Source organism: Phoca vitulina, unplaced genomic scaffold, assembly GCF_004348235.1.
Source record: "Phoca vitulina isolate PV1807 unplaced genomic scaffold, GSC_HSeal_1.0 scaffold3, whole genome shotgun sequence".
NCBI lineage: Eukaryota > Metazoa > Chordata > Mammalia > Carnivora > Phocidae > Phoca > Phoca vitulina.
In genome coordinates, this window is record NW_022589706.1 from 57,707,620 (window position 1) to 57,733,490 (window position 25,871).

Here is a 25,871-nt window from a genome sequence, read left to right on the forward strand (position 1 = left end):
GGAATAACAAAACAGGGGACGTACTTACCGGGATTCTACTCGCTCTCTAATATAGGGAGTCAGACCACAAGCAAACAAGCAAGCAGATATATCATATATCAATGGTTATGAGTACTTTAGGGGAGAAATAAGAGCATTCCAGGGTACAGGGAGCAAGGGGGTAAGGGAAGGACTCCCTGCTATAAGATGACATTTGACAAGACGTCTGAGGAGAGTGAGGGAGGCAGCCATGCTGACCGTTATATGGAAAGGGCGTTCCAGACAGAGGGATCTGGGAGTTTACCATCCTGAGGTGGGATCAGCCTGGCACATTCCATTCCAGAGGCAGCAAGACCAGTGAATGAGCAGGGTGAATGAGAGGGAGATCTGTGGGGAGGTGAGCTTCGAAAGGTGGAGGGTAGTCTGGCAGAGAAGGTGAGGAAGGCAGACCACGGTGATGGCGAGGGTGATGGCGGAGGGGGAAGTGTTGTGAGGGTTTGGTGGCAGGGTGTGGGGAAGGATGGAGAGATTGGCTAAAATCCCTAATGCAAATGGAGCAAATGGCCTACCCTTTTATCCTGAAGTTCCTTGGGGAAGAATGCAGATCGGCACTCCTAAGACGTTGGCTGCCTGAGATATTTGATAACTAATTCATGAGCTAATTGCTTCTGCCAAAATTCTGTCAGGTTGCGGATTGTATCTCTCCGAAGATGAAAGGGCAAACTCTTAGCTGTGGTGTTGGGCAACTGCATCCACACGAGACAGAGCTTTAAAAGCACTGAGCCTCAAGCAAGGCACTGTCAGTTGCATCATTGCTGGTCATTTCCAGCCCTTGCTCTTCTTTGACCGGGGGGCTCTGTTAAAAGTTCAGTGTGAGGCTGCTTCAATTACTCCTTTTGTGGTTTTACAGTCTCAGCCTTCACTGGGCTTAAATTCTGGCTGCCAAGACCAAGTCAGTGCTGCTTAGGGAGAGAGACTCGTAGGTGATCACATTTTTCCCTTATCTTGGGAAAGCACCCTCCAAAAATAGAGGGAGGACTCCCCTTCCCTGGGACACTACCCTTCACCTGCCCTTTCCCACCAGGCCTGACTTCCTAACCCGCCTGACTCATGTGCCTGCCAGTTTTTCTGAGGCCACCTGTTTCTAGTAACTCTCGGTGGCCCAGATCCGAGGATCCAGTCCCCTCCCCTTTACTCTTGGGGCCCCTTCCCATTGCTAATGGAGCAGGGCTTCCTGTCCTTCCTACACCTCCAACCCCATTTTATGTCCTTTCTGTAGCATTTTGCCAGAATTCTCACCTTTCCTGTCTGCCCTAAGTGAGAATATTTTCGTGAACTTGATTCTTTTTAGATGTGAAAGGTGTCCCTTCAGAGGAGATACACATTGCCATCTTTCATGTCAAAAGTCCCCGCACCTCACCCCTTCGCCTCAGTGGGTGAGGATGGATCTACCAGGAGCTGGGGTGGGCTGGCCTGCGCTTTCCAAGAAGAACAAGTAGACTTCCAGGCCTGTGTCTTGTGGTGCAGGCACGGAGCTATTTTTGGGGCCTGATGCCACTTGGAATTATCAGTTTCCACCAGTGCTTGCAGATATCCTCTCGCTGGTTAACTCTGAAGTGGACTCATTCTCATACTGTCTGTCTTGGTCAGTGGATCGTGATTGTTCTTTTTAGATAGACAGGAAGGGTGTGAAGATCCTATTTTGTTCCCCTGAGGAGATATAGGGAGCCATATGCCTATGCAAACTGTGCAGAAGACAGACCAAGCCTGCTGCCTCAAGGGAGGGGAGCATGAGAGTCTGGACCCCGCGTGTGCCCTTTTCAAGGTTGAGGGGCCACACCCCCATGTCAGGGACCCTGAAGACCCTCTTTTTCTTGTGAAATCAGAGTAAGGAGTTATATTATTACGATAGAAGCTAAGCCTCTGAAATAGAGAGGCCCAAACTGCAGTGCCTTAAAAAAGAAGTTCATTTTCTCTCACAGAAAAATCCAGAGGCAGGTGGCCTGGATGGCCTAAAGTGCCTCAATATGAGGCTCCCATCTCTGGTCCAAGGTGACTACTGTAATTGTTGTCATTCCCCAGCCAGCGGTAAGGGACCAAGGCCAGGGGAGCCCACGTCCATTCCTGTGTTAGTAGTATTACTGGAAGAACACATCCATTTTGATCACATCCCGTGGCAAGAGGGTAGTCAGACAAAGCTGTGAGGTGACTGGGAATGGTAGCCCCCAACTGGGCATCCAATCGCTTAGCTAACAGAAGTTGTGTTTTTTAAAGTCGGGGAGGATAGCAATCTCCAGCACAACACCGGTTCTCACCTTCACCAAACATTCACTGAGTAACTGCTGCAGGATTGCATTTGTTCTGGAAGTGGGAGACATGCAAACAAACATGTGCAAATGTGTCTCTGTAGCTGTGACAGCAACATGACAGGACGGTGGGAGCCACTGCACAGTGAGGTCCGCCTGAGGGAGGCATGGGAGTGAGTCAGGAAGGACTTCCCGGAGAGGATGCTTTAGCAAGGGTGTTCCTTGGTTTCCTCTTTCTCTCTGCCTCTCTCAGGATGGTGACACCAACCAAAATAAGATTCACGCATTGCTTTACTTCGGATTCTCCCCGCGAGCAGAGAGATAGGAGTGTGCTAGGACGGCCGTAACAAAGTACCACAGACTGAGCAACGTAACAGAGGAAATGTATTGTCTCACAGATCTGGGGCTGGAAGTCAGAGATCGTGGTGTCAGCAGGGTTGAGATCCCCTCTGAGGGCTGTGAGAGAGAATCTGTCCCAGCCCTCTCTCCTTGGCTTTACAGAGATGGCCATCTTCGTGCTCACGTGGCGCACTCCCTGTCTGTGTATGTCTCAGACAAACTCTCCCCTTTTATAAGGACTTTAATCAGAATGGATTAGGGCCCACTCTAATGACCTCATCTTAACTACTTACATATGCAATGATCCTATTTCCAAATAAGGTCACATGTGAGGTACTGAGGGTTAGGACTTCAGCGTATGAACGGGGGCGGGGGCGGCGGAGATGACACAATTCATTCCCTAACAGGAGGCTTTGAAGAAAAGCTGAGGGTCTCCCACAGCCTGAGCCTGAGGTGGGACTCAGGCAGCGTGCATGCAGCCATCCACAGCCCTGCAGAAAGCAGGAAGGCCAAGGCAATCACCTAACATCCTGTTAGGAAGGCAGTTTCTTCAAAGACGCTTTATTCGTGCATGCTTCCCTGACCTGGACTGAACTTTCTCTAACGTGCTGGCCCTCCAGGAGAATTGGAAAAACTGACAGGGTTAATGTGGGTCTCCGTAATATGGCCAGAAACATAGTTTAGCCAGTAGGTTGGTAACGGAAAACACCTTCGATGGGATTAAACTCCTTCAAGATATTTCAAAGAGTACCTACCTGCTGTGACAGCGAGTAGGGACGATATGTTATTGGAAATACCATCTTGATGGTGAGTAGCTTAAGTCTTCCAATACCCAATTAGCAAAGGCTAGAATATTTTTTGAAGTGTACAGAGATGGAAAATCTGTGCTCAGTAGGACCTCTTAGACAGCGATTATAGTGGATGAACTGAATTCATTCACCAAGCGTGTTTTGAGTACCTACTGTGTGCCAGGCACTATTTTAGGTGCACAGTAGTGAAAAAACAACAAAAATCCCTGTCCTCTTGAAGCTTCTGTTCTAGATGCACCTCGTTACCCTCTGGCACAAAGAACCACTTAGTTTGGCAGTTTCCTAAAAAGTTAAGCATGTACCTAATATATATTCCCACCATTCCACTCTTAGAGATTTACCCAAGAATAAAAACTTATGCCCATACCAAGACTGGTGTGTGAATGATCATAGCAGCTTTGTTTGCAATAGCACAAAACTAGAAATAACCTAAATGTCCATTAACAGGTGAATGGAGACACAAACTATGATATATCCATACGATGGAATACCACTCAACAATAAAAAAGAATAAACAAACAAAAAAAAGAATAAAAAAGAATTAATGCATGCTGCAAGATGGATAAATCTCAAAATAATTATGCTAAGTGAAAGAAACCATGCCTAAAATAGCATATACTCTATGATTCTAATTATGAAAAAAATTAGAAAAATCCAACTAATCTATAGTTACAGAAAATAATTGATTTGTTTCTTTGGGATAGGGTAGGGGACAAAAAGGGAAGAATGTAAGGATTATAGAGCGTTAAGAAACTTTGGGGGTGATGGATATGTTCACTATTTTGATTAAGGTGATGGTTTCACGGATGTGCCAAAGCTCATGAAATTGTACACTTTAAATATGTGCAATTTACTTTACATCAGTTCCCTCTCAATAAGAAATATTAAGAAAAGATCAATTCCAAACTTTTCTTTGCAAGAAGGAAAAATCTGTCACCTTTCTTAATCATTCTCAGACTAAGGACTCATATAAAGGGAACAGTGAAGTAGGTGACCAGTTGATTGCGAGAATCCAGACAGGTATTTCCCCATGAGCTGTGAGGATGGATTCACAGAAGGGAAAGAGATTTAAATTTCTCAGTGCAGCCAGTCTGAAGTTATTAAATTTTTAAAGAATGGTATGGATTTCTGTCTAGAGCCACAAGACAAAGTGATAAGACAGGGGGCCACATTTTTTGCCTGTCAACAGCTGATGTAGCAAGCACAGAAATATCAAATGCCTCCTCATCAAAAAAAAAAAAAACAATGCCCCAATATTCAGGACGCTGTTGTATCTAGGTAACAAATTTCAGATGATAAAGAAAGTTGCAAATGTAAACCATGTAGGTTGATTTTTGTAAAAAAAGATAAAGCCAGTGATATTGATGTCCCAGTTAAATGTAAAACAGTCAAAGTAGAATCTGTTTTTTTAGAAAAAAGCCAAACTGGTTTTGCTGGGATTAACAATGATAAATAATACATCCCAGGAAGCAGCAAATGAATTTCAGGACCAGACCAAAGGACTAGACTCAATGGATTAATACCCAGCATCCAGAATCAGAAAGAGGGAATTTGTGCCGAGGGACTAAAAGATGTGGTTTTGTTTCCGTCTTTCTTGGCTGGCAGCAGAGGATGAGTCACAGAAGCCCTAAGATAGAAGCAAGAATTCCGGGCTGTTTTGCTAAATGTTGTGGGACATTTAAAAACATAAGATGTTACTCATTTGTGGGATACATTGGCATTATCTAAAATCACTTTAGTATTGTGTTTTTTTACTTTTAAAACAAGTCTGAAAAAAATTTAATGTGTTTCCTCTATATCATGTTATTAAAGGATACTGGTTTTTTAGGTCATTTAAGAGTTGAGATAGAATGATTGCGCCAACCCCAAAGTCATGCGGTAAGTTTTGTTAACTGCCAGCCTGGCTAACGTGGTATATGAGAAGCTAGAAAATCGTAGACCAGAAGGTTGAAAGGGACCTTGAAGAATATCCAATGAAATCATGGATGCCAGGCTCACCAATCACAGAGAAAAGCTTATGTGTAGCCAAGCCCTATGACTCCAGTGTTCAAAAGCTAAACCATCACACAATATTAAAAATTAGGACAGGTTTTCAGAAAGGACTATGAGGCTATGGGGGAATATAAAACGTAAGAGAGAGGAGTTTGGAGACTAAGGCAATGGCTCTGCGTTTCGCAGATTTGACCTGCATACATAAACCCCCAGAGAAAGGAGAGGAACATTTATTGAGCACCTGCTGTTGGCTTGGCACATAGCAGAAGCTAGATAATTAAGTTAACATGTGCTCCCACAGAACATATGCTGTGGTAGGGGAAAAAAAATACACAAACGACTCTAAGACAAGGTCTCAGAGAGAAGCACGTAAATGCTGTAAGAGATATACAAGGGACTCCGTCTGGTGAAAGTATGGCATTTCTCTAGCATTAGAAGTGTGGCTAGCATTTTGACATCCTTTTTCTGGTTCTCTCTTCCCCTTTTGCTAGGTATCCAGATTAGTTCCTTTACTCAAGCTGACCTGACTTCACAAAATGTTCGGTATATCCACTCCAGTGAAACCGAGAAACATTCTGATGCCTTCAGCTTTACGCTCTCCGATGGAGTCAGTGAGGTAGGCAAGGTACTCCATTCCCTCAGTGAATGGGCACTGATTCAGCAGTCTTCTTTGAAGGGAGTATGAGAAGCAACTCTGCAAGCTTCACTTTCGCCTGCTCTCACCCAAGGATGGTGGTGGCTTCTGACAGCTCCGGGGGCTCTTGCCAAAGGGAAACCACTTTGGATTCCTGGTCAAGCGTTCAAGCCAGGAATGGGTGAAAGGAAAAGTAGAGAGCACCTACCTTCTACTTAGGTGGGTGCCGGGGACAGGTGTCCCACCTGCACTTTCTGCCATCTAGGTAACCCAGACTTTCCATATCACCATACGCCCTGTGGATGATTCACTGCCTGTTGTACAGAACCTGGGCATGCGGGTGCAGGAGGGTGTGAGGAAGACCATCACAGAGTTTGAGCTCAAGGCGGTGGATGCAGACACAGAGGTAAGAGCACTCCCCTGGGTTCTCTGGCTGAATGAGAGGCTGATCTGTCACATTGTGACTGTGTATCCCAAGGGTAGGGCAGAGTAGTGAGGTTAGTGCAAGCATCCTTGAAAGGTTAAAAATCGGAAGACCCTGTGGCCTTCTGGAAAAGAGAAACTAATATATTTGAGATCAAATTGTTTTTAAACCCTTTCTGAACTGCTAAGTACATTCACTCTGTCCCCTGATTACATGGAACAATCCCTTAATATGCTGATTTTTTTTTATCATGATTCATAGACAATTAGATGACATTTTAGCCAATTTTTTTTATTCTTCCTTATTAGAGTGAACAAGGGTTTGGGGCACCTATTCATTTTTCCTACCATTTACCTCCTTCATTCAGACTTCTCTGAATGACAGCGAAATACTACGATTTGAGCATCCTCAAGGAAGGAGGCTTTATTCAGTAAAACAGGGCATGCAGAGACTAAACTCTTATTCTCATGATGCTTTCAGATTAAAGTATCTAACATTCTGGCATGACTTAGCTCTCATAAAGAGTACCATAACTTTGTTCATTAGTTCTGTGGGTACCCTTCTCTGTACCAGCCTCTGCTCCAGATGCTAAAGACAGGGCTGGGAACAAAACAGAGTTCCGGCCTTAGGGGGTTTCCAGCCTTTGGTTAGGGGGATAGACAAGAAAGAACATATAACATCATGTCAGATATGATGAGTGCTATAAATTAAAAAATAAAGCAAGATAAAAGCCATAGAGATTGAAGGGTGTGTTATTTGAGACGGAGTGGTCAGGGAAGTCTTCTCTGAGGAGCTGATCTTTGAGCAGAGACATCATGAAGTGGAAGAGCAAGCAATGCAGTTATCTGAGTCATTCTTTGAGCCAAAGAACCAGGAGTGCAAAGGCCCTGTGGTCAAGTGCGCTTGGAAACTTCGAGTTACAACAAAGAAGGGAAGAGACTGGGACCCAATAAGCAAGCAGGAGTAAAGAATGCAGCCAGAGAGGAACCCTAGGACCAGGCCACAGAGGGCCTTGTTGGCATATGTCAGGCCTTTGCATTTTATTCTAAGTTGGTGGGAAATCACTGGGAGGTCTTGAACAGTGTTTTCTATGTCTTTATTTTTCCTTCTGTGTGCCACCCTAGAAGCCGCAACTAGAAATGGGAAATTACCTTCTGTTCTGATGTATATGGGATGCTCGATATGAGAATTTTGGAAAAGTGGGGGGAAAGGTTGGGAAGGAAATGAGTAGTTTTAAAGGTCTAGCTCCTATCATCCTGGTAGAGGTTAAAAATTCAGGTTTTCCCCTATGATCCTTAAAAGACAAATTTAAATGTCTTAGTCTGACACCAGGAGGCACGAGAACATAAGTTCAATTGTAATCCCCAACATAGTTTCTCTCCTTTGTTTTATTTTTGATATCTATAAAGAAAATGCAATCCTTATTTTATAAACATCTTTAGGTTTGGATACCCTTGACCGCCTGTTGGCCATCACTCACAAATCTGGTTTGGGGCGCCTGGGTGGCTCAGTTGGTTAAGCGTCCGACTCTGGGTTTCGGCTCAGGTCATGATCACATGGGTTGTGGGATGGTCTGTGTCGGGCTCCACACCAGCAGGGAGTCTGCTTGAAGATTCCCTCCCTCTGCCCCGCCCCCCCATCAAATAAATAAATAAATAAATAAATCTTTTAAAACGAAACAAAACGACCTGATTTCTGTTTCAAACTTCCCTTCCCACCTTGCTTTTTCCCTCCTCGACAGGCCGAGTCTGTCACATTCACCATTGTGCAGCCCCCGCGCCACGGCACCATCGAGCGAGCCAGCCGTGGGCAGCATTTCCGGCACACGTCCATCTTCACCATGGAAGACATCTACCAGAAGCGGGTCAGCTACAGCCACGACGGCAGCAACTCCCTCAGAGACCGGTTCACCTTCACTGTGGCTGACGGGACAAATCCCTTCTTTATCGTCGAAGAAGGAGGAAAAGAGGTGAGGGGCACAGACAGCGGAGAGGGAGGCGCAGTGTGCCAGAGGTTGTCCAGAAGCAGAACAGGGCATTTTTCAGCCAAGAATAGCATTGTTTTTATTCTGTCACTAATTGGCCACAAATTAGTTAACTTCTCCAAGCCTCAGCTTTTCATCTGTAAAATGGGTACGGTAACAATCACCAGCTTCAGTTAGTCTAAGGATCAAAGGAGGTAATCCACATAAAGTGGGGAACATTGTTGGCAAATAGCACGCACAATAAAGGGTGATAGTGATTGTTCCTATGACTGTCGTTGTTTCTCTTTTCCTTTTGGCACACTGTTGACTCCTTTCATCTTGCTTTCATCTGATTCTAGTAGCTAATCTCATATGATTCTAGATTGTCTTTCTCTTTTGTGTGTCCCCTCAGCCAGCCGGAGTTTCTCAATGTCATAAAGAGAATAACCTGGTTAAGAGTATGGCTTTCGCATCTAAAAGACACTGATTTAAATTCTGGCTCTCTCACTTACTAGCTGAAATGTCTGTAAAATGGGGATGAGATCAGTCCTTAGGATGTGCATAAAGCACTTGGCCCAGTGCCTTACACAGGAAACATAGGAAGCATCCAATAAACTGTGGCTCTAATATCATCATCACTGTCATCGTTTTAGGACCAGCTGGTGAAACAGGTAAAGGGGTTTTTCTCTTGAGGTCCTGCAGTTGTCAAGCTTTCCTTCCTGAAGAGAATTGCCCTGTTCCAAGGTTCAGGTGTCTGGAAGAAACTTGAAGATGGCCTCTCCACTCCCCTCCCTGCCACTTTTGCTCACTCCTTCATTCCTCAGCCAGGTTTCTGGCAGGATCCTAACCCTCCCCGGGGAATAACGGCAACTGTGGTGAAAGGTGGGCCCGAGGACCCGCCTGCATCTTGCGCATTCGAGTCTGACTCAGCAGAAGCAGCGTGACTGAGCAACTCGATCACACCCAGCTGTATTTCAGGATAACAGAAGGGTCAGCTCCTCATCCTGCAGAGTCCTCTCCTACTTTAATGATGACCAGGAATGATTCCTTTCCTGGAAGAAAGATCCCCCTGCATCCTTTAGAGACAGTCTGCATGAAGGTCATTCTCCGTTGGCCCAGGTGTCAGTGAGATGGCTCTTGGGATTTCCTGTCATTTTGGTGTCTGCTCTGCATCACCACCTAGCAGATCATTGTTTTTATTTTTTTCTCTTCTGAACTGTAGCTGCTCCCCCACTTCATTTGACTTTCAGAAGAGAAAAGAGATTTCAGGATGAATCAGCAAGAGGGCTACCACTCTGATAAATATAAAAGGTCATGGTAGGTCTCCAGAGGGACTGTATTATTTTTGAAATGGAGATTATTTAGGAAGGTTGCAGAAGATTGAAAAGCCAGCGTCTTGCTGCCCTGCGTGCCGGCGTGCCTTATCCTCCCAGAAACAGAGATTCTGGGCCGGACTCACCACATATGTGGAGTGTGTATGTGTACATGTATCTGCATGAGAATGAAATTATAGACCAGTTTCTTTTCACTATTCCCACAAAAGCTTTTATTCTTTCTTGATTTCCTCTGCCCCTCTCCCCCCTCTCCCCCCCAAAAAAGAAAGAAAATATCCTCTCATGAAACTTATTATCACACCTGGCAGAATCCCACCTGGAGACTTTGACATTAGCATGTGAGTGATAAGTTTAGTCCACCTCTCCTGAGAATTTTAACAAGAGTTATTGAAAGGAAATTACTGTTTGCTGTTTCACTTCAGGGCAATATTGAACCCACCTAAGGAATGCATGGGTGTGTGAAAGTCAACTTTTCTTTTCATCTTGTCCCCACTTGATCGATCAGCATTCTTTGTGCCTCATGCCAAGGGTGATAAGCAATGGAAACTGGCACAGCTGCCCGTTCTGAGCTGCCAACAGATTTCTGGGGTTCCAGCTTTGTAGGCCGTAGGACCTGACATACTTCAGATGTCTGTGAATGATGACTTTTCTCTTTTGGCTTCCCCCACAGGTTATGACCGCGGCACCTCAGCATTTCCAGGTAGACATCCTCCCAGTAGATGATGGCACCCCTAGAATTGTTACCAACCTGGGGCTTCAGTGGCTGGAGTACATGGATGGCAAGGTAAGGCCTTTCCGTCTGCCACATTCACATGAACCAACATGGGCTGTGTCCTTATTTGTGACCACGTGGGGATAGACGTCCAGTTTGACTCACATTTATCCCTCCCTAAGGGAGCTGATTTTCCTGAGATTGGCAAGCTCCATGAGTTTGGTTAAGATTGTATATAGTTTAAGATGTTCTTACAAAATGACCCCCAAAAGACAGAAGCTCAAACAAGATAGAAGTTTATTTTTCTCTCGCATACAGGGTGGCAGTAAGTGGGCAGTCCAGGGCTCTACATGACCTTTCAGAGGTGCAGATTCCTTCTGTCTTATTATTCTCACGTCACTGGGTTGTTGCTGTTGAAGGTGTAGCCAACACTCCTCAACTATTCATCGATATTCCAGCCCATGGAAAGAAGAAAACCGAGAAGTAGAGGGCAAGGAACTTCATTTTAAGCAAGTGATACAGAAATGAAACACATCACTTGTGCTCAGATTATTCTGGCAAGAAATTGGTTACATGGCTCCATCGGTTGCATCTGAGAGGCTGGGAATAGAGTCTCTAGCTGGCTCAGCTAGGAGTTTGTTAACTAGAAGCAGGGGATGATGGGTTTCGGGAAATATCTGGAATATGCCATAGATGGGAAGGAAGTGAGTATTTTGTAGGTGAGTGTCCTCAGAGGACTTCTACTTTAGAAATTCCTTTCTCCTCCTAAATCCCCATTTGGTCATTTTAAGATATGCCACGGTTCTTAGCTGGTGACATACCAAGCAGTAAATCCTCATCCTCACCCAGGCACACGTGCTTCTTCCGTTCAGGAACTGATTTTTCTTTTGTGTGTGGTGTTCCCTCTAGGATGTGGATTTTCCCGTCTCCGTGGAGCTAATTAGTTGTCTGTCTATGTAGCTGCTACACTGTAGCTTTCTACAGAACTGGCTGGGATTTTTTAAATTAGTACAACTTCCTCGCATCCCTTATTTGATTTTTTCCCCCATATTCAGAACCATCCCATTTTCTTCTCGACACTCTCCAGTTGGTTTTCTACTTTCCACTTTTATCCTACTGCAATGACTCTTATCAAAGTCAACAATGACCTTTATTTTGCCAAGTCCAAAGGGCAGTTACATGTCCCCCTTTTTTCTCTCAAACCTTTGCTTTTACTAAATATTTGTTGAATGAATGAATGAGTAACTTAAAATTTAGCCAGTATATTTGGGCAATATTGGGCTATCATATATTTATCTTACTCAATTTCAAGAATTGTGATTGACTCTAATAAGGTAGATGCCTTTGGCCATCTTGCCTGTATTTTATCATTGTTTCAAAGTTCCAACCTTCCTTAAAAGCCAAACTCAAATCCCACCACCTCAAATCACTCCTCCGATCCAGATGGAATTAATCTCTCCCATTCCCCAAAAGTGTACAGTACTCTTTTTTGTATCTCCCGTTATAGCTCTTTCCACAATTGCCCTGCTCACGAGCCTTTCTTTCCCAATAAAGTGTGAACACCTCAAGGACGGAGGCTGGGATGGTTGCAGTCCTCATAGCCTCTTCAATCCTGACAGAGTTTTCCATGCAGTAAATGCACTCAGTAAATCATTGTTGAACTGAATTAATTCTGAGTCAGAGGGTCTTGGTCTGGCTTTATTCCCACCTTAGGAATTAAATTTAATGGGTTTCTATTCCAGGCAACCAACTTGATCACCAAGAAGGAACTGCTGACCATGGACCCAGACACAGAGGACCAGCATCTTGTCTATGAGATTACAGCGGGCCCCAAGCACGGCCATGTGGAGAACAAGCTACAGCCTGGCAGAGCTACTGTCACTTTCACTCAGGGTGCGGACTCGGGGAACCGAGAGATGGGAGAAATCCCTTCTAACTTCCCCTACCTCCCTGATCTTTCTCACAACCACTTCTAGCTACTTACCCTCAAGTCACTTATTTGCAAACAAATAGATCGTTTAGTGTCTAACCATCCAACTTCAGAGTTTTACTTCTCCTGATTTCCTTTCCTATTACTCTCAATTATGGCAAAAGAAAAAAAAAATTGTCTTTACCATGCTTGCTCAGCTCCCAGATTGCTTTAGGTTTTGGCAAGATTTAGTGGCAGGATCACATGATATTGATTGGTTTTCTTCTTTTTTTAATTGAAGCATAGTTGACACAAATGTTACATTAGTTTCAGATGTGCAACATGCTTGGTTTTCTTTCAAAACAAAAAACAAAAACAACAACCAGACTTTATGAAATATCCGTGATCCTGTATGGCTTAATTTTTTCTCTAAGGGTTATGGATTGTTTCTTAAGTCTTTAACAAAGAAATAAAAATCAACACGGGTACGTTGTTCAACAGAAATATTTTCCTATTTTGAATCACATCAAGCGGACCATTTTGTATTTTGGTAGTATTATAAGCATGTCAGACTCTTCCAGACTTCTTTTGAGGATGGACCTTACCTTGAGCCGTCATTGCAAAAACTGCACCTTACAACTCATGCACCGTATTTCCCTTGTCTCCCTGTTCTCGATCTTGTGTTCTCCCCTAGAAGAGAACCTTTAATCTGTGCCTTGTGTATGGGCTGTTTTAATTCAACCCCAGCTTTTTGTAGTAGCACATACCTTCCAAAGAACCTTATTTAGAAGGAAGTAAGGCTGAGTGTGTGCATGTGTACACAAAGGATGGAGTCAAAGACTCTTTGTCAGCTCTCAAAGTTGCCTTTAATATTCCAGAGAGATTCATTAAAGTACTTTTTTGCTGAGACCCTGGGATTCTCATTTTACAACAGCATCAGGGTATTTCCTGGACGTAAAGACAGCTCTTTGTCACACAGAGCGGTAGGATTTTATTTTGAAATCTGGCAGACACATTTATTTTTAAGACTACTATCCTTTTTTGTTCTTGGGAAATTAAGTTCTGTCTACAACCCATTGAAGAATAAACTGGGTATGTTAGCGTGGAATCTACAAGGCTGTCTTTACATCCCTGGGTTAATTCACAATGTGTTTTTTCTCACAGAGGATGTGAACTTAGGGTTGATTCGTTACGTGTTGCACGAGGAGAAGATCCATGAGATGATGGATAGTTTTCAGTTTCTGGTGAAAGACAGTAAACCCAATGTGGTCAGCGACAATGTCTTCCATGTTCAGTGGTCCCTCATCAGCTTTAAATATACCAGGTACAAGGGTTATTGGCTTTCATTCTTGAGAAGTGAATCAGGCAAGCAGAGGAGATCAGGTTGAAGTACGTGGGGGCCAACTCTAGTCATCTGATGATGGTGGTGGTGGGGATAACAATAATAAAAATAATAATGTCACCAGATGTTTTTTAATACTATGTGTACCAGGCACTTGACATACATTATCTTGTTTAATACTTGCAATTGTGAGATGAGTGCTATTGTTGTCCCCACAAGAACAAAGCAATGAAGACAGAAAGAGGTTAACTAATTTACCCGAAGTCGCATAGCTAATAAGCAGTAAAACTAGGATTGGGGTGAAACCCAGTGATCTTAACCATTGTGCTTTACTGCATCTCCTACAAGTATTTTTACTTCCGCCCTCAAGTTTTAGAAGGTAATCCAATAGAACTGATAAGAAACAAAATACACATTCAGCACTGGCTGAAAATAATCACTGGCCCATAATAAAGCATCTTTGCCTTACCTTCTACATTCTCTCTGTTCTCAGTCTTATATTCTCCCCTAGTTCCTTTGGTGTTCATAGGATTATATTTCCTTTGGGACAAATTCATAGCTTAATATAGATACTCTTTAAGGAGCTTTTGTAGTCTTTTGGGGGCTTGAGAGGCAAACAGGCACCAGCTTTGGTAAAGGCAGGCAAGCACAGTGTTGATTTTATAGGTCACATTATAACTAGGATTATAATTTTGTGGGGGAAATAATTCTTTAAGTCTACATTTCAGAGACTCACTATTCTAAGAAAGCAATTTCATGATAATTCAGACAAAAATTGGAATGGAGGTGGGGGATAACATACAAACTTGATTTCATGTGCCCCACAACTGGGCTGTTCCACTCTTAGTCGCACACACTTAGAGAATATATATATACACTGATTTTATATATATATATATATTTGCTGTTATTTCCCTCTTGTTTGTATCTCCTTAAAAAAAAAAAAATTAAATAAATGGACTAAAACTGATCACTTTTTCTGGACAACCCTCCAACGTTTAATGGGCTGAATAGTACAGAGTGTCCCAAAGCTGGCAATGAAGACTAACCTGTCAGAAGCACTTTGCTGGCAATACTCACAGCAACAAGACATAAGCCCTGGCCCAATACTCATCCTCAGTGATGAAAAACAAGGCCCAGCTTAGGTCCCACTCACTCATGGCTTTTCTAAACCTAGATACTTATGAATTAATAGTGCATGGATAGTTTGCCTTCTACTTCGCCAAAACAATACAAATTCGTAGCAGCAAGCTAAGTTAACCCTGTGTCTTAGTCTGTTTGAGCTGTTCTAACAGAATACTGTAGACAAGATGGCTTACAAACAATAGAAATTTATTCCTCACGGTCCTGGAGGCTGGGAAGTCCTAGATCAAGGAGCTGACAGATTCAGTGTCTAGTGAGGAGTCTTTTCCTGGTTCAGAGACAGATGTCTTTTCCCTGTGTCCTCAGATGGTGGAAAGACCAGAGAGCTCTGTGGGACCTCTTGTAAAAGGGCACCAATCCCATTCATGAGGGCTCCACCCTCATTACCTAGTCACCTCCCAAATATCAGGACATTGGGGGTAGGATTTCAACATATGAATTTGGGGGGACACATTCAGTCTATAGCTCCTTGTCACTCCCCAGTGTCTGCAAAGCTCCGTTTGTCTAAACACCTTTGTTACGTAGGCCCCATTCTTATTTTCTTATCTCTGCCACCACCCTGACTCCTTTGCACACTTCCTGGAGATCTGGTCCAGTCAGTTCCCACCTGAGCTAAGTCATTAACTGCCTTCCAAGCAGCTTTCTTTCCTAAGAACCCACTGTTCTAGTTACTCTACCACACTAGGGAGAGATTGTTTGTCATTTCTCTGTGTTTTGAAAAACAAAGTGCATAGCTCCTACATGCTGCCCATCTTCTGAATGCCTTTCAACTTGCTCTGAAAATGGGCCCTCCTTGGTCCCTTGGTGCTGTGACTGTCCCAGGTGAACACAGTTCCTCAATTCATAACCTGGCTTCTTAAAGAAGCCGAACTTCCTATTCGCCGAGCTGCCTGGCACCGTAATCAACCAGAAGAGACAGGCATTCAACAAGTGGATTCTTCGCAGCCCCAGCTCAGAATTTCAGAGACGGCCTTTTTGTGTGCTTCTAGCTACAACGTCAGTGAGAAAGCGGGGTCTGTCAGCGTCACAGTGCAGAGGAGTGGAAACCTGAACCAGTATGCCATCGTCCTGTGTCGCACCGAGCAAGGCACGGCCAGCTCCAGCTCCAGGGTCAGCTCCCAACCCGGACAGCAGGACTACGTGGAGTATGCTGGCCAGGTAGGTGGGAGGGGGGCCTCTGATTGCTGATTGCCAGCAGGCGCCAGCCACGGCTGCCCTGAGGTGGTTGGCAAGTGGGGCACCTGCCCCCTAATTTTTATCCCACCTCCCTTTCCATTGGCGGCCTTCCTCAGGTGATTTTCCAGCATTCCCTTCCCCCAGGGCTTAGTTCTTCTCAGTCCATCTACTCTTTGTGGAAGTTTTTAACTGCAAAAGTTTAAGTTGTCTGGCTTCTCAGTCTTTACATTTTGCTTCATGACCAAAAAAGGTCTTCAAGGGATCGTGTTCTACATGGTGCCCTTAGGATCCAAGCCCTTTCTCTCCCCTCACCTTCTCTAGCTGAAGGAAGAGAAGAGAGAGTGTGGGGGATGGTCGGGAAGCTCTTGGAATAGGCTGGGTGAGAGATGATGGTAGCGTGAGTTTCGGTTATGAAGCGAAGGTGGAGACAAGTGGGTGGATTGAACAGATGAGTAAGAATTGATACGATTTCACAGCAGACTAGATAGTGTGGGCAGAAGCGGGAGATGGATGGTGATGCCCCTTGCCGGGAGGGGACACCATCAGAGGAGCAGGTTTGGAGTGGGGGGGTGGTCTTGACTGTGCTTTGGAAGGCTAAGTATGAGGTACCTGAGACGTGAGAGGACAGCTGTGTTGGTCAGCAGGGAATGCAGAGAGCAGCTGGGGTGGAGATACTTGCACAGGTCTCTACCTCAGCGGTGGTAGCCAGCACCTGGGTAGGGAAGAAGCAGACAGAGAGGAGAGAGTAAACACAGAAGAAAGGAAGAGGACTTAAACAGTAAACTCCCTTATGGCAGGATACCCCATATTTGTCCTCTTTTATGAATAGCACAATACCTGGCACTGACTAGGTATTTCTTCAGTGTTTTTGCAAAGTAATTTCACTATTCTTATGACAGCATAAATCTCTGTAAAGAAGAGTGGGCTCTCTCTTTGAGGCATTTCAGCTGGACTGAGGTCAAATTTAAATGAGGAATTAAAAAAGAGCAGATAAGCCAAGGAGTCTTTTAGCAAAATAATAAGAAAGAGCATGTACTTGGGTTTGTCAAGGAAAAGCAAAAGGCAGTGGGTTCTAGAACTAAATAGACATCTAGGGGTGTTTCATTAAGTTGGGAGTGTTTTGAAATGTGGAACTTAGTAAAATTTAATTTGATTAGTTGATTAGATATGGAATAGTAATTTTCTGCTGATGAAAATTAGGAATTTTTCAGATTTGTGTGTCCCTAGAGGTTTATGACTATTTTACACATTTTAGCTATCTCAGTTTACACAAAGTGTAGTCCAGGCCTATTTCCTACTCTTTTAGTTTTGGATAGATCCATAACCCTGGTTCCTTTTCAAGGTTTTATCTTTATCTTTTTTTTAAGATGCAGTAAAACCAGAATAAATCCCTGTAATGTTCACAACTGTGTGAATATAAAATAATTTCTCTGTTTTGTACCAGGCTAAATTCATTTACATTATTGATCTAGCCCATCTTAATGGCAAAGGATTTAGTTAAATATAAAGTTAAAATTCAGTCTGGCTTGTTCATAATATAACTTTCTGTGGCTTCAAACTCCCATTATTCAGTACACTGAGATTCTATGTCAATTTTGATCGTGTAAGCAATACGGAAATGGTAATAAGGATACCATCTCGCATTTGTTCAGTGCTTTAAAATATACTTTGCACTTTCATTACACATTGTGTCTTATAGTCCTCCCAGTAAATATGCAAAATAAGTATGTGAAATTGTTATTTAGCTGATGAAGAATCTGACATTTGTAAAGATTCATAGACTAACCCAGCTTAAGGCCAGAATTTCACACTCCAAGTTCAAAGATCTTTCCAGGTAAACTTGCCACAAATAGAAGGGGACCTGAGTAGTCAAATGACTCTTGCTATCCCAAATGAATTAGTAAAACAAGATATAAATAGTTACCAACATGTTTTTCTATAGTCACCAAAGAGTAAGAGATGTTTTTGCCCTCCATGTCCCTATGTGGTAAATCCACTCCAATGTGTAGATGAAGAATAGGAACAGGTAGCCATGTGTTCCAGGTGATACAGCAGGAAGTTGGGGTGGAAGAACCAGCTATTTCATTCAGTGCTCTGCCCACTAGACTTGGGTCCTCTTTTTTCCCATGATGCTCTGGGGGAGCGAGCAGGGGAATCTGAGACACAGCAGAACTCCTTGTTGTTTGCTTTGTGACAGGTGCAGTTTGATGAGCGAGAGGACACCAAGTCCTGCACCATTGTCATCAATGATGATGATGTGTTTGAGAACGTTGAGAGTTTCACCGTGGAGCTCAGCATGCCAGCATATGCCTTATTAGGGGAGTTCACCCAGGCGAAGGTCATTATCAATGACACTGAGGACGAGCCCACATTAGAGTTTGATAAGAAGACCTACCGGGTCAACGAGAGCGCTGGTTTTCTATTTGCACCTATCGAAAGAAAAGGTCTGTTGGTGCCAATGGTGACAAGGAGCTATAACAATAGCTAGCATTTTTCGAGTCCATTCTATGTGCCAAGTGTTCATGTACCATACTAGCTTCTGTGTGTTAAGTGCTTTACATGTATTAGCTTATTTAAATTCCCAGAACAACCCTAATAATGATCCGACCTGTAGTGAGTACTATCAGAAGGCTTCTCTTCTTAGTTCAAGTTGTTAGCACTCCCATTTATTCTTTAATGGGACTAGAAGACTGGTTATATTTGGCCTTGCAAATTATTCATGAATTTAGGATTCTTAATCACCCAATCTATAAAATATTTAGTAGCCTTGGTCAAGGAGGGAAGTTTGTAAGAACTGGCTTCTCATCTTAGTTTTAGAAGACAGAAATATATTTAAAGATTTTCCTACATGAGTGTCACGTATAGAGCTCAGATGAGAAATAGAGAAATAAACCATGTGTGAGAAATAAAGGGCAATGCTTGAGGGATTGAAAACAAAACAAAGATCATATGCATTTGTGATTGTGCAATATTGAAACTTTAAAACCCACGGAAATTAAATCTTCATTCAAAGTCCAAACATGACTGTAAGTGATGATGTCAGGTTTTTATTGAATCTGCTGACTGGGCATTAGTGTAACAAACACTGTAGATAGCGCAAACCCTTGGTGATGCCACTTAGAAAACAAGCAAGCTCCATTGATTGCTCTGGGCCAGCAAGCCAGGCCCAGATCAAGCTATCTTCCAGGGTCGTGGCAGCACTAATAAGTCATTTGTACAGAGAGGCAGGTTTTATTTTGTTTTTCTTTTTTTAAACAAGCTGACTTCTCCCTAGGAATTAAAGTGCAAAAGTTTATTCAGAAAGGCGGTGAACTGTGCTCAGAGTACTACCTTCGGGACACAATTACTTTGCTACTTAAAGTGCCAAATATGTCTCTTATCTTTCTACCCGCTGTGGTCTTAGATGGTGAGCAATGAGTCTTGTGAATTAACAGAGCACAAAATTCACAGAATAGGAAATCCATTTTAAAGTGTTTGGGGAAGTATTTGGGGTATATTAAATCCTCAAGTGGTTTATACCACAGGCTTAAGAAGCTGCAATGCAGGAAGGTTTCCTGTCAGAGTTTGAACAAAAGTAGTGATGGAATGTGTCAGAGGGAACCAAACTTACCAAATTATCAGAGATTTTAAAATTTGAGAAGTGCTCACTCAAATGCTTTTGTTTTCTTACCATTTGTATTTCAGGGGATTCAAGCAGCATTGTATCTGCAATTTGCTACACAGTCCCTAAGTCAGCTATGGGAAGTAGCCTCTATGCTCTAGAATCAGGCTCTGATTTTAAATCTAGAGGGATGTCTCCTGACAGTCGTGTGATATTCGGGCCTGGTGTCACCATGTCCACCTGTGATGTCATGCTCATTGATGACAGTGAGTATGAAGAAGAAGAAGAGTTTGAGATTGTCCTGGCAGATGCTTCAGACAATGCCCGCATCGGAAGGCTGGCATCGGCCAAAGTGCTCATTAGCGGTCCCAATGATGCTTCCACTGTGTCCCTGGGCAACACGGCTTTCACTGTCAGCGAGGATGCAGGTAATAGAGAGCATCTCTGGGATTCCATCACCCATATCCTGATCCCTTTCTTGAACAATTTCCTCTTAGTTTTCAGAATGTCCTTAAGACATTTGAGAATGCCATTCCTCAGTGACACCATTCATTGTCAGTTGGAGACATACTAATAGGCATTAAGACCAAGAATGGAAGGTAGTGAAGAATAGGGAATTCCATCCACTTTTCTTGCCCTGGTTACTGATGGCAGGGAGGGATCTGGCTTAGAGCTTCATTGGTTGATCTCTGTGGTCCGGAGGGAGGGCATGGTGCTAAGCATTTTGGCCCCTGAAGGTGAGAAATGCGATCTGTTGAGGATGGAGGTAAGTTATTTAGCATACTGCTAGCTGCCAGAACAAATAAATTCCAAAGTTTCAGTGTCCTAACCAATGAAACTTTCTCATTCATATAACGCCCGAAAGCAGTCAGTGGGGAGATTTCTTCCACCCAGGCTCCTTCCCTCTTTTGGCTCTACAAAGTTCTCAAAGTCTTCTGCATGCTGCTAGCAGACATACTGCCAGAAGGAGCAGCAGCTGTGTTGAGCACCCACTGATCAGAGCCACCTGGTCAAGGCCATTCACCTCTTTGAAGGTGATACTCTGAGGGATCATGGGAACTCATATTTTTGAGCACTTACTGAATGCCAGGCACCATGCCATCTGCATTCCATGCATTCTCATTTAGTCTTCTGTAGAAAAGAGAACAATAGATAGAAGAGCAAATGGAGGCTCAGAAAGGTGAAATAAAGCATCAAAGATCAGTAGCTAATATGGCAGAGCTGGAATTAGAACCTAGACCTTTCCTATACCATGTTTCCTCTCCTCTATACCAAATGCGCAGCCGTGACTACTTGTCAGCTCGCAGCTTATTGACTAAAAAAATATGAGCAATGGGATTTTCACGTAGCTTTTCTCTGACCTTGGTTGTGAAAACCGCTAAAAATCTACATATGTATCATTAGGACACTACAAAGTGTGATGTTACAGTGGACCAGAAGATGAGCTTCATTCCTAAGATAAGCAATAGCACATATGGTTTAAGTAATGATGTGTGCACCACTCAGATAAAATAGGGAAATCAACCCAGTTAGGAACATTTAATTAGAAACATTCAGCTTCAGGCCCCATAGAGTCCCCTAGCTGGTTCTTTCTTAATTGACTATTTTCTAGCTCATCCCTGAGGCCCTAGTCTCTGAGTTTCTTCTCTCAAAATAGGCTTGAGATGTTTTTCGAAGGGCCCTCTCCACTTTGTTTTTCTCCTGTGAACGGTGTCTTTCATGAAACCACAAAACCACTTTCCCCTAAGGGCTGTCTCTCCAGTACTACCTCCATGAAACCCTCCTCCAGGTCTGCTCTTGATCTTAGTGTCAGTAAAAACAGGGGTGGTGACACCTCACAGCCTTCCTCAGAGGGAACACAGGAGCATCACTGAAGTCGGATTAGACAAGTTCACAGGATAAAGCTGCTATTGCTGTGAGGGAGAACATTGTTCTGAAAACCCACTGACTTCTGGCCCAAGACTGACCACTGACATCTCTATGGATCTCCATTTAGGTACAGTGAAGATTCCGGTTATCCGTCATGGGACTGACCTTTCTACCTTCGCATCTGTCTGGTGTGCAACGCGGCCCTCAGACCCAGCTTCCGCCACTCCAGGAGTTGACTATGTCCCCAGCTCTAGGAAGGTGGAGTTTGGGCCAGGTGTCACTGAGCAGGTGAGCACAGAGCAGCCAAAGGCCAGATGGGCCTGTTAATGTTGTCTCTGTTCCACTCTCCAAACTCTGTGGAGGACTCTAAACCACCCTTGCCTTATTATTGTCTTTTCCCTTTCTTCACAAACACAAACATGCAAACAAGAGAATAAACCCAGAGAGATCTTCTACAGACTCTCCAAATGATATTGTCAGCATCTAATATCCATCACCACAGATTTAGGATAGGAACTACAGCCTGTTGATGTAAATATCTAGAGACAAAACACCTAAGGGTTTGTAATAAAGAGATTGTCATTTTATGGATAGAAAAACTTAACTCTGTGACCACCAGAAAAAGCAAGTTATCACCTCTGTCCTACTCTCCTGAAGGCAGATGGGTGTTGTGTGTTGGACATTCCATAGGTTTACTTTGATTTTTCTTCTTATATTGTTTTTTTAAATCGAGACATAATTGACATATAACATACTAGTTTCAGGTGTACAACATAATGGTTCAGTGTTTGTGTATATATTGCAAAATGATCACCGCAGTTAAGTCTGATTAACATCTTGATTTTTCTTCTAGTATTGCACCTTGACTATCTTAGATGACACTCAGTATCCAGTAATTGAAGGGCTGGAGACATTTGTGGTTTTTCTCAGCTCAGCACAAGGGGCCGAACTGACCAAACCCTTCCAGGCTGTCATTGCAATTAATGACACCTTCCAGGATGGTAAGATATTGGAGCTGCCAGCTCGTGGCTCAGACTATATTTCTATTTCTGCCTTGCCTTCCAAGTATATGACATTGGAACTCATTCACATTTTCATTCAAGAAATATGCATGTGTGTGTGTGTGTGCACGCGCATGTGTGCGTGCACATGTTATATACCTACTTTCACATAGAAATATGGGGGAGAAATAAGCATTCATGTTTCTGGTACTATGTTAGGCACAAAAAGATATATAAGCCTAGGGCCCTGTCCTCAAGAAGCTCACTGTCTAGTTGAGGGGATCAGACCCTTGAACAGAAAAATTAGAATATATTATGATAAATGACCTAATAGTGCTATAAATCCAGTGCTAGGGGAGCAGAGGGGGCTGAAGAGCAGCTGTATGTGGAAGAATCATAGATTTCACAAAGGATGTGATATTTAAACAGGACTTTAGGGTGTGATATGAGTTCATCTAATGGATAGTGAAATACAGTTTTGTCAAATGGAGAGATATAGTATATATATAATTTTGAAAGACACATATTTGGAAAACAGTGAGATGCTTACTTTTGCTTTAAGCCTGGCAGGAGGGGAATAGAAGGAAATGGAAAGACAGGTTGTGACTCCATTTCATTTCCAGTTCTAAAAGGTCTTACATTGCAACCTAAGGGACTTATAAGCAGAGAGGAGCAGCAGATGCTTCTAAGCAGAGGAGTGGTGTGATCTTTGTTTGAGGAAATTGACACTGGCAGTCCGGTAGATGGTGTACAGGAAAGAATAGACAACAAGTATATGAACAAAATATCAGTCGCCACTGAAATCTAACAGGAAGATGGCCAGAAAAGGATGATTGCTTCTTGGGAAGAGTTGATGAAATTTAGAATTGTCAGATTGTAGATTTGGGTAAGAAGATCAGGTCAAACCTTTTACCTGAAGCAAAAGGACCCTCATTAACATCCCCAGTGGTTGACAGTAGAGCCCATAATTAAATTCTTTCAGTGACTGAAAAGTCACCAGAAAAAGAACAGGCATCCTAGCAGGGTGATCCTTAACGCTTTCATTTATTTTTAAATTATTTATTTATTTATATAGTTTTAAAAAATGACCCAAAAAAAGGTATACTATGAAAATTAAGTCTAACCTCCTACCCCTGTCTCCCAACCCTCTCTGGTTGTTCTCCTAGAGACCAACCATTTTAACCAGTTTGTTGTTGTTGTTGTTGTTGTGTGTATCCTTCAAGAGAAATATATATAATGCATATGCATACATATAATGCACATATATGCATATGATTACATAATACATATATAATGCAAATGTCCAAAATGATATCTTATTTTAGACCCAGGTTTATTCAGATCTAACTTACATAAATTAAAATTCACCCTCTTTAGTGGACAATTCTGTGAGTTTTGACGGATGCATGCAGTGGTGTACCCACCCCAGCAATCTAAGTGTGGAACAGTTTCAATACCCTACAGAATTCTCTTGTGCCCCTTTGTAGTCAGCCTCTTCTCCATCGCCAGCCCCGGCAAGCACTGCTGGGTTTTTGCCCAAACAGTTTTGCCATTTCCAGAATCTCATATAATTGGCATCATGTAATATAGCAACTTGTGTCCAGCTTCTTTCATTAGAAGATTGCACTTGAGAACCATCTGTGTTGTTACATATACGAGTAGTTCATTTCCTTCACTGCAGAGTGGTTTCCCATTATATAGATGAGCTACAGTTTGTTCATCCATTGACCTGTCAAATGACATTTCAGCTCTTTTCAGGAGTTGGCAGTTATGACCTGAGTGACTATAAATATTTGCATATATAGCTTTTTGTGTGAATATAGGTTTTTATTTCTCTGGGGTAAATACTTTGGAATGGGGTGGCTGGATTTGATGGTGTTTGTTTAACGTGACAAGAAACTGCCAGCCTGTTTTCCAAAGTGGTTGTAGCTATTTTGTGTTACTGCCAACGGTGTACGAGAATTCTGGCTGCTCCTCATCCTCACCAACATTTGGTGTTGTCAGAGTTTACAGAGTGATGTACTAGATATTATCTCATAATTTCATGGTTTTATACTTGTTTCTATTCTGTAGATAAGGAGACTAGAATCAGAGGAGTAAATACCCCAAGACTCATACAGAGAGGGACTAGCATGCATTCTAAGACTTTGGCTTGTCCATACCCTTTGCACTACACTAAATAGTCCTATTTGGTGCAACAGTAGAATCTGTGGGATATGTTTTTTTTTTCCTTATTCACTGAAAAGAAGAAGGAAAGAAATTCAGTTATTCTCTTCATTTTTGAAAAGGCTTCTAATTCTTTTGCATGAAAGCATCCTTCTGATGGAGTGGAAAGGGAATGCAAAATCAGAAGTCCTAAAATAAAATCCCAGCCCCACCATTTCCTTACTTTCTGGCCTTAGACTAGCAACATAAGGTTACTGAGCCTCATTTTGTTAATCTACAGATAATGAAAATACCTACCTTACAAGGTTATTGTAAGGATTAAATTAGATAAAGTATGTGAAAATAGCTACCATGGTTCCTGGCACATAGTAGATTTTAATACATGTTAATTTCTTTTCTTCCTGACACATCAGTAATTTATCACACTTGCCAGTGGGACTCCAGTCATGTACACAAAACTCATTGCCCCAGATCAACAGAAAAGATTCCACTTGGATTTTTCTCCATATTTTATTGATGAACATTAGGGTTGCAAACTTAGAACATGAGCACATTAAAATATTTCTCATCTTTCAGGAAGTCTACAACAAACCATATTCAGTCAAGAATTTATCCCAGAGAAAGAAATCCCCAAACCTATTTCAGTAACCCATTGTAGTATTCGACACTTATGTCTATTGGTTAGCCTTCTTCTTAGTAATCGCTAACTCTTGTTGAGCTTCTTCCATGTGCACACTGTAAGGTGGAAAGATCTTACCTTCTCTCTAATCTTTACAAGCTCTTCAACTAGTGAAACAGATTGGATAATTTGTCCAAGATCACCCAGAGAGGAGGCGGTGGGACCAGACTTAAAACCTAGGTCTGTTCTATCCACGTCCAGTCTTCTGGTTTTATACTCTACCGTGCTGACTCTTCCCCTCACAGTTTTAGATGCTTGATGTCACTCAGTGTCCTTGTAAAGTCAACCTTCAGCCTTCCAAAGTGACCTTAGGTCTTTCATCTTTTTCCACAGGGTGATCGCGGGCCCTTAAATCACCTAAGTAACTCATCTCAGAACATTTTTCTATTTGCATATTCCTCTTCTGCTCTGGTACCTGGAGTTAGACTTTGGTATGGACCTGAGGAATGCTGAGCAAGACAGGAAAGGCCTTGTAGCCACGATCTCATCACAC

At 42.8% G+C, this 25,871-nt stretch overlaps 1 protein-coding gene across 5 annotated transcripts in view; it reads left to right on the forward strand.

The window, feature by feature from the left end:
* Positions 1 to 25,871, forward strand: part of FRAS1 (Fraser extracellular matrix complex subunit 1) — a 404,790-nt gene that overhangs the window by 330,807 nt on the left and 48,112 nt on the right. For 4 of the 5 annotated variants that reach the window (XM_032400603.1, XM_032400602.1, XM_032400606.1 and 1 more), the window contains 11 exons: positions 5,917 to 6,050; positions 6,325 to 6,465; positions 8,225 to 8,452; positions 10,451 to 10,564; positions 12,235 to 12,385; positions 13,566 to 13,725; positions 15,876 to 16,044; positions 18,260 to 18,506; positions 19,747 to 20,091; positions 21,660 to 21,820; positions 22,386 to 22,533. In XM_032400603.1, coding sequence (XP_032256494.1) covers positions 5,917 to 6,050; positions 6,325 to 6,465; positions 8,225 to 8,452; positions 10,451 to 10,564; positions 12,235 to 12,385; positions 13,566 to 13,725; positions 15,876 to 16,044; positions 18,260 to 18,506; positions 19,747 to 20,091; positions 21,660 to 21,820; positions 22,386 to 22,533 — 1,998 coding nt within the window. The remainder of the gene's footprint in view (positions 1 to 5,916; positions 6,051 to 6,324; positions 6,466 to 8,224; positions 8,453 to 10,450; positions 10,565 to 12,234; positions 12,386 to 13,565; positions 13,726 to 15,875; positions 16,045 to 18,259; positions 18,507 to 19,746; positions 20,092 to 21,659; positions 21,821 to 22,385; positions 22,534 to 25,871) is intronic. The other variant, XM_032400604.1, reaches the window with a different exon arrangement.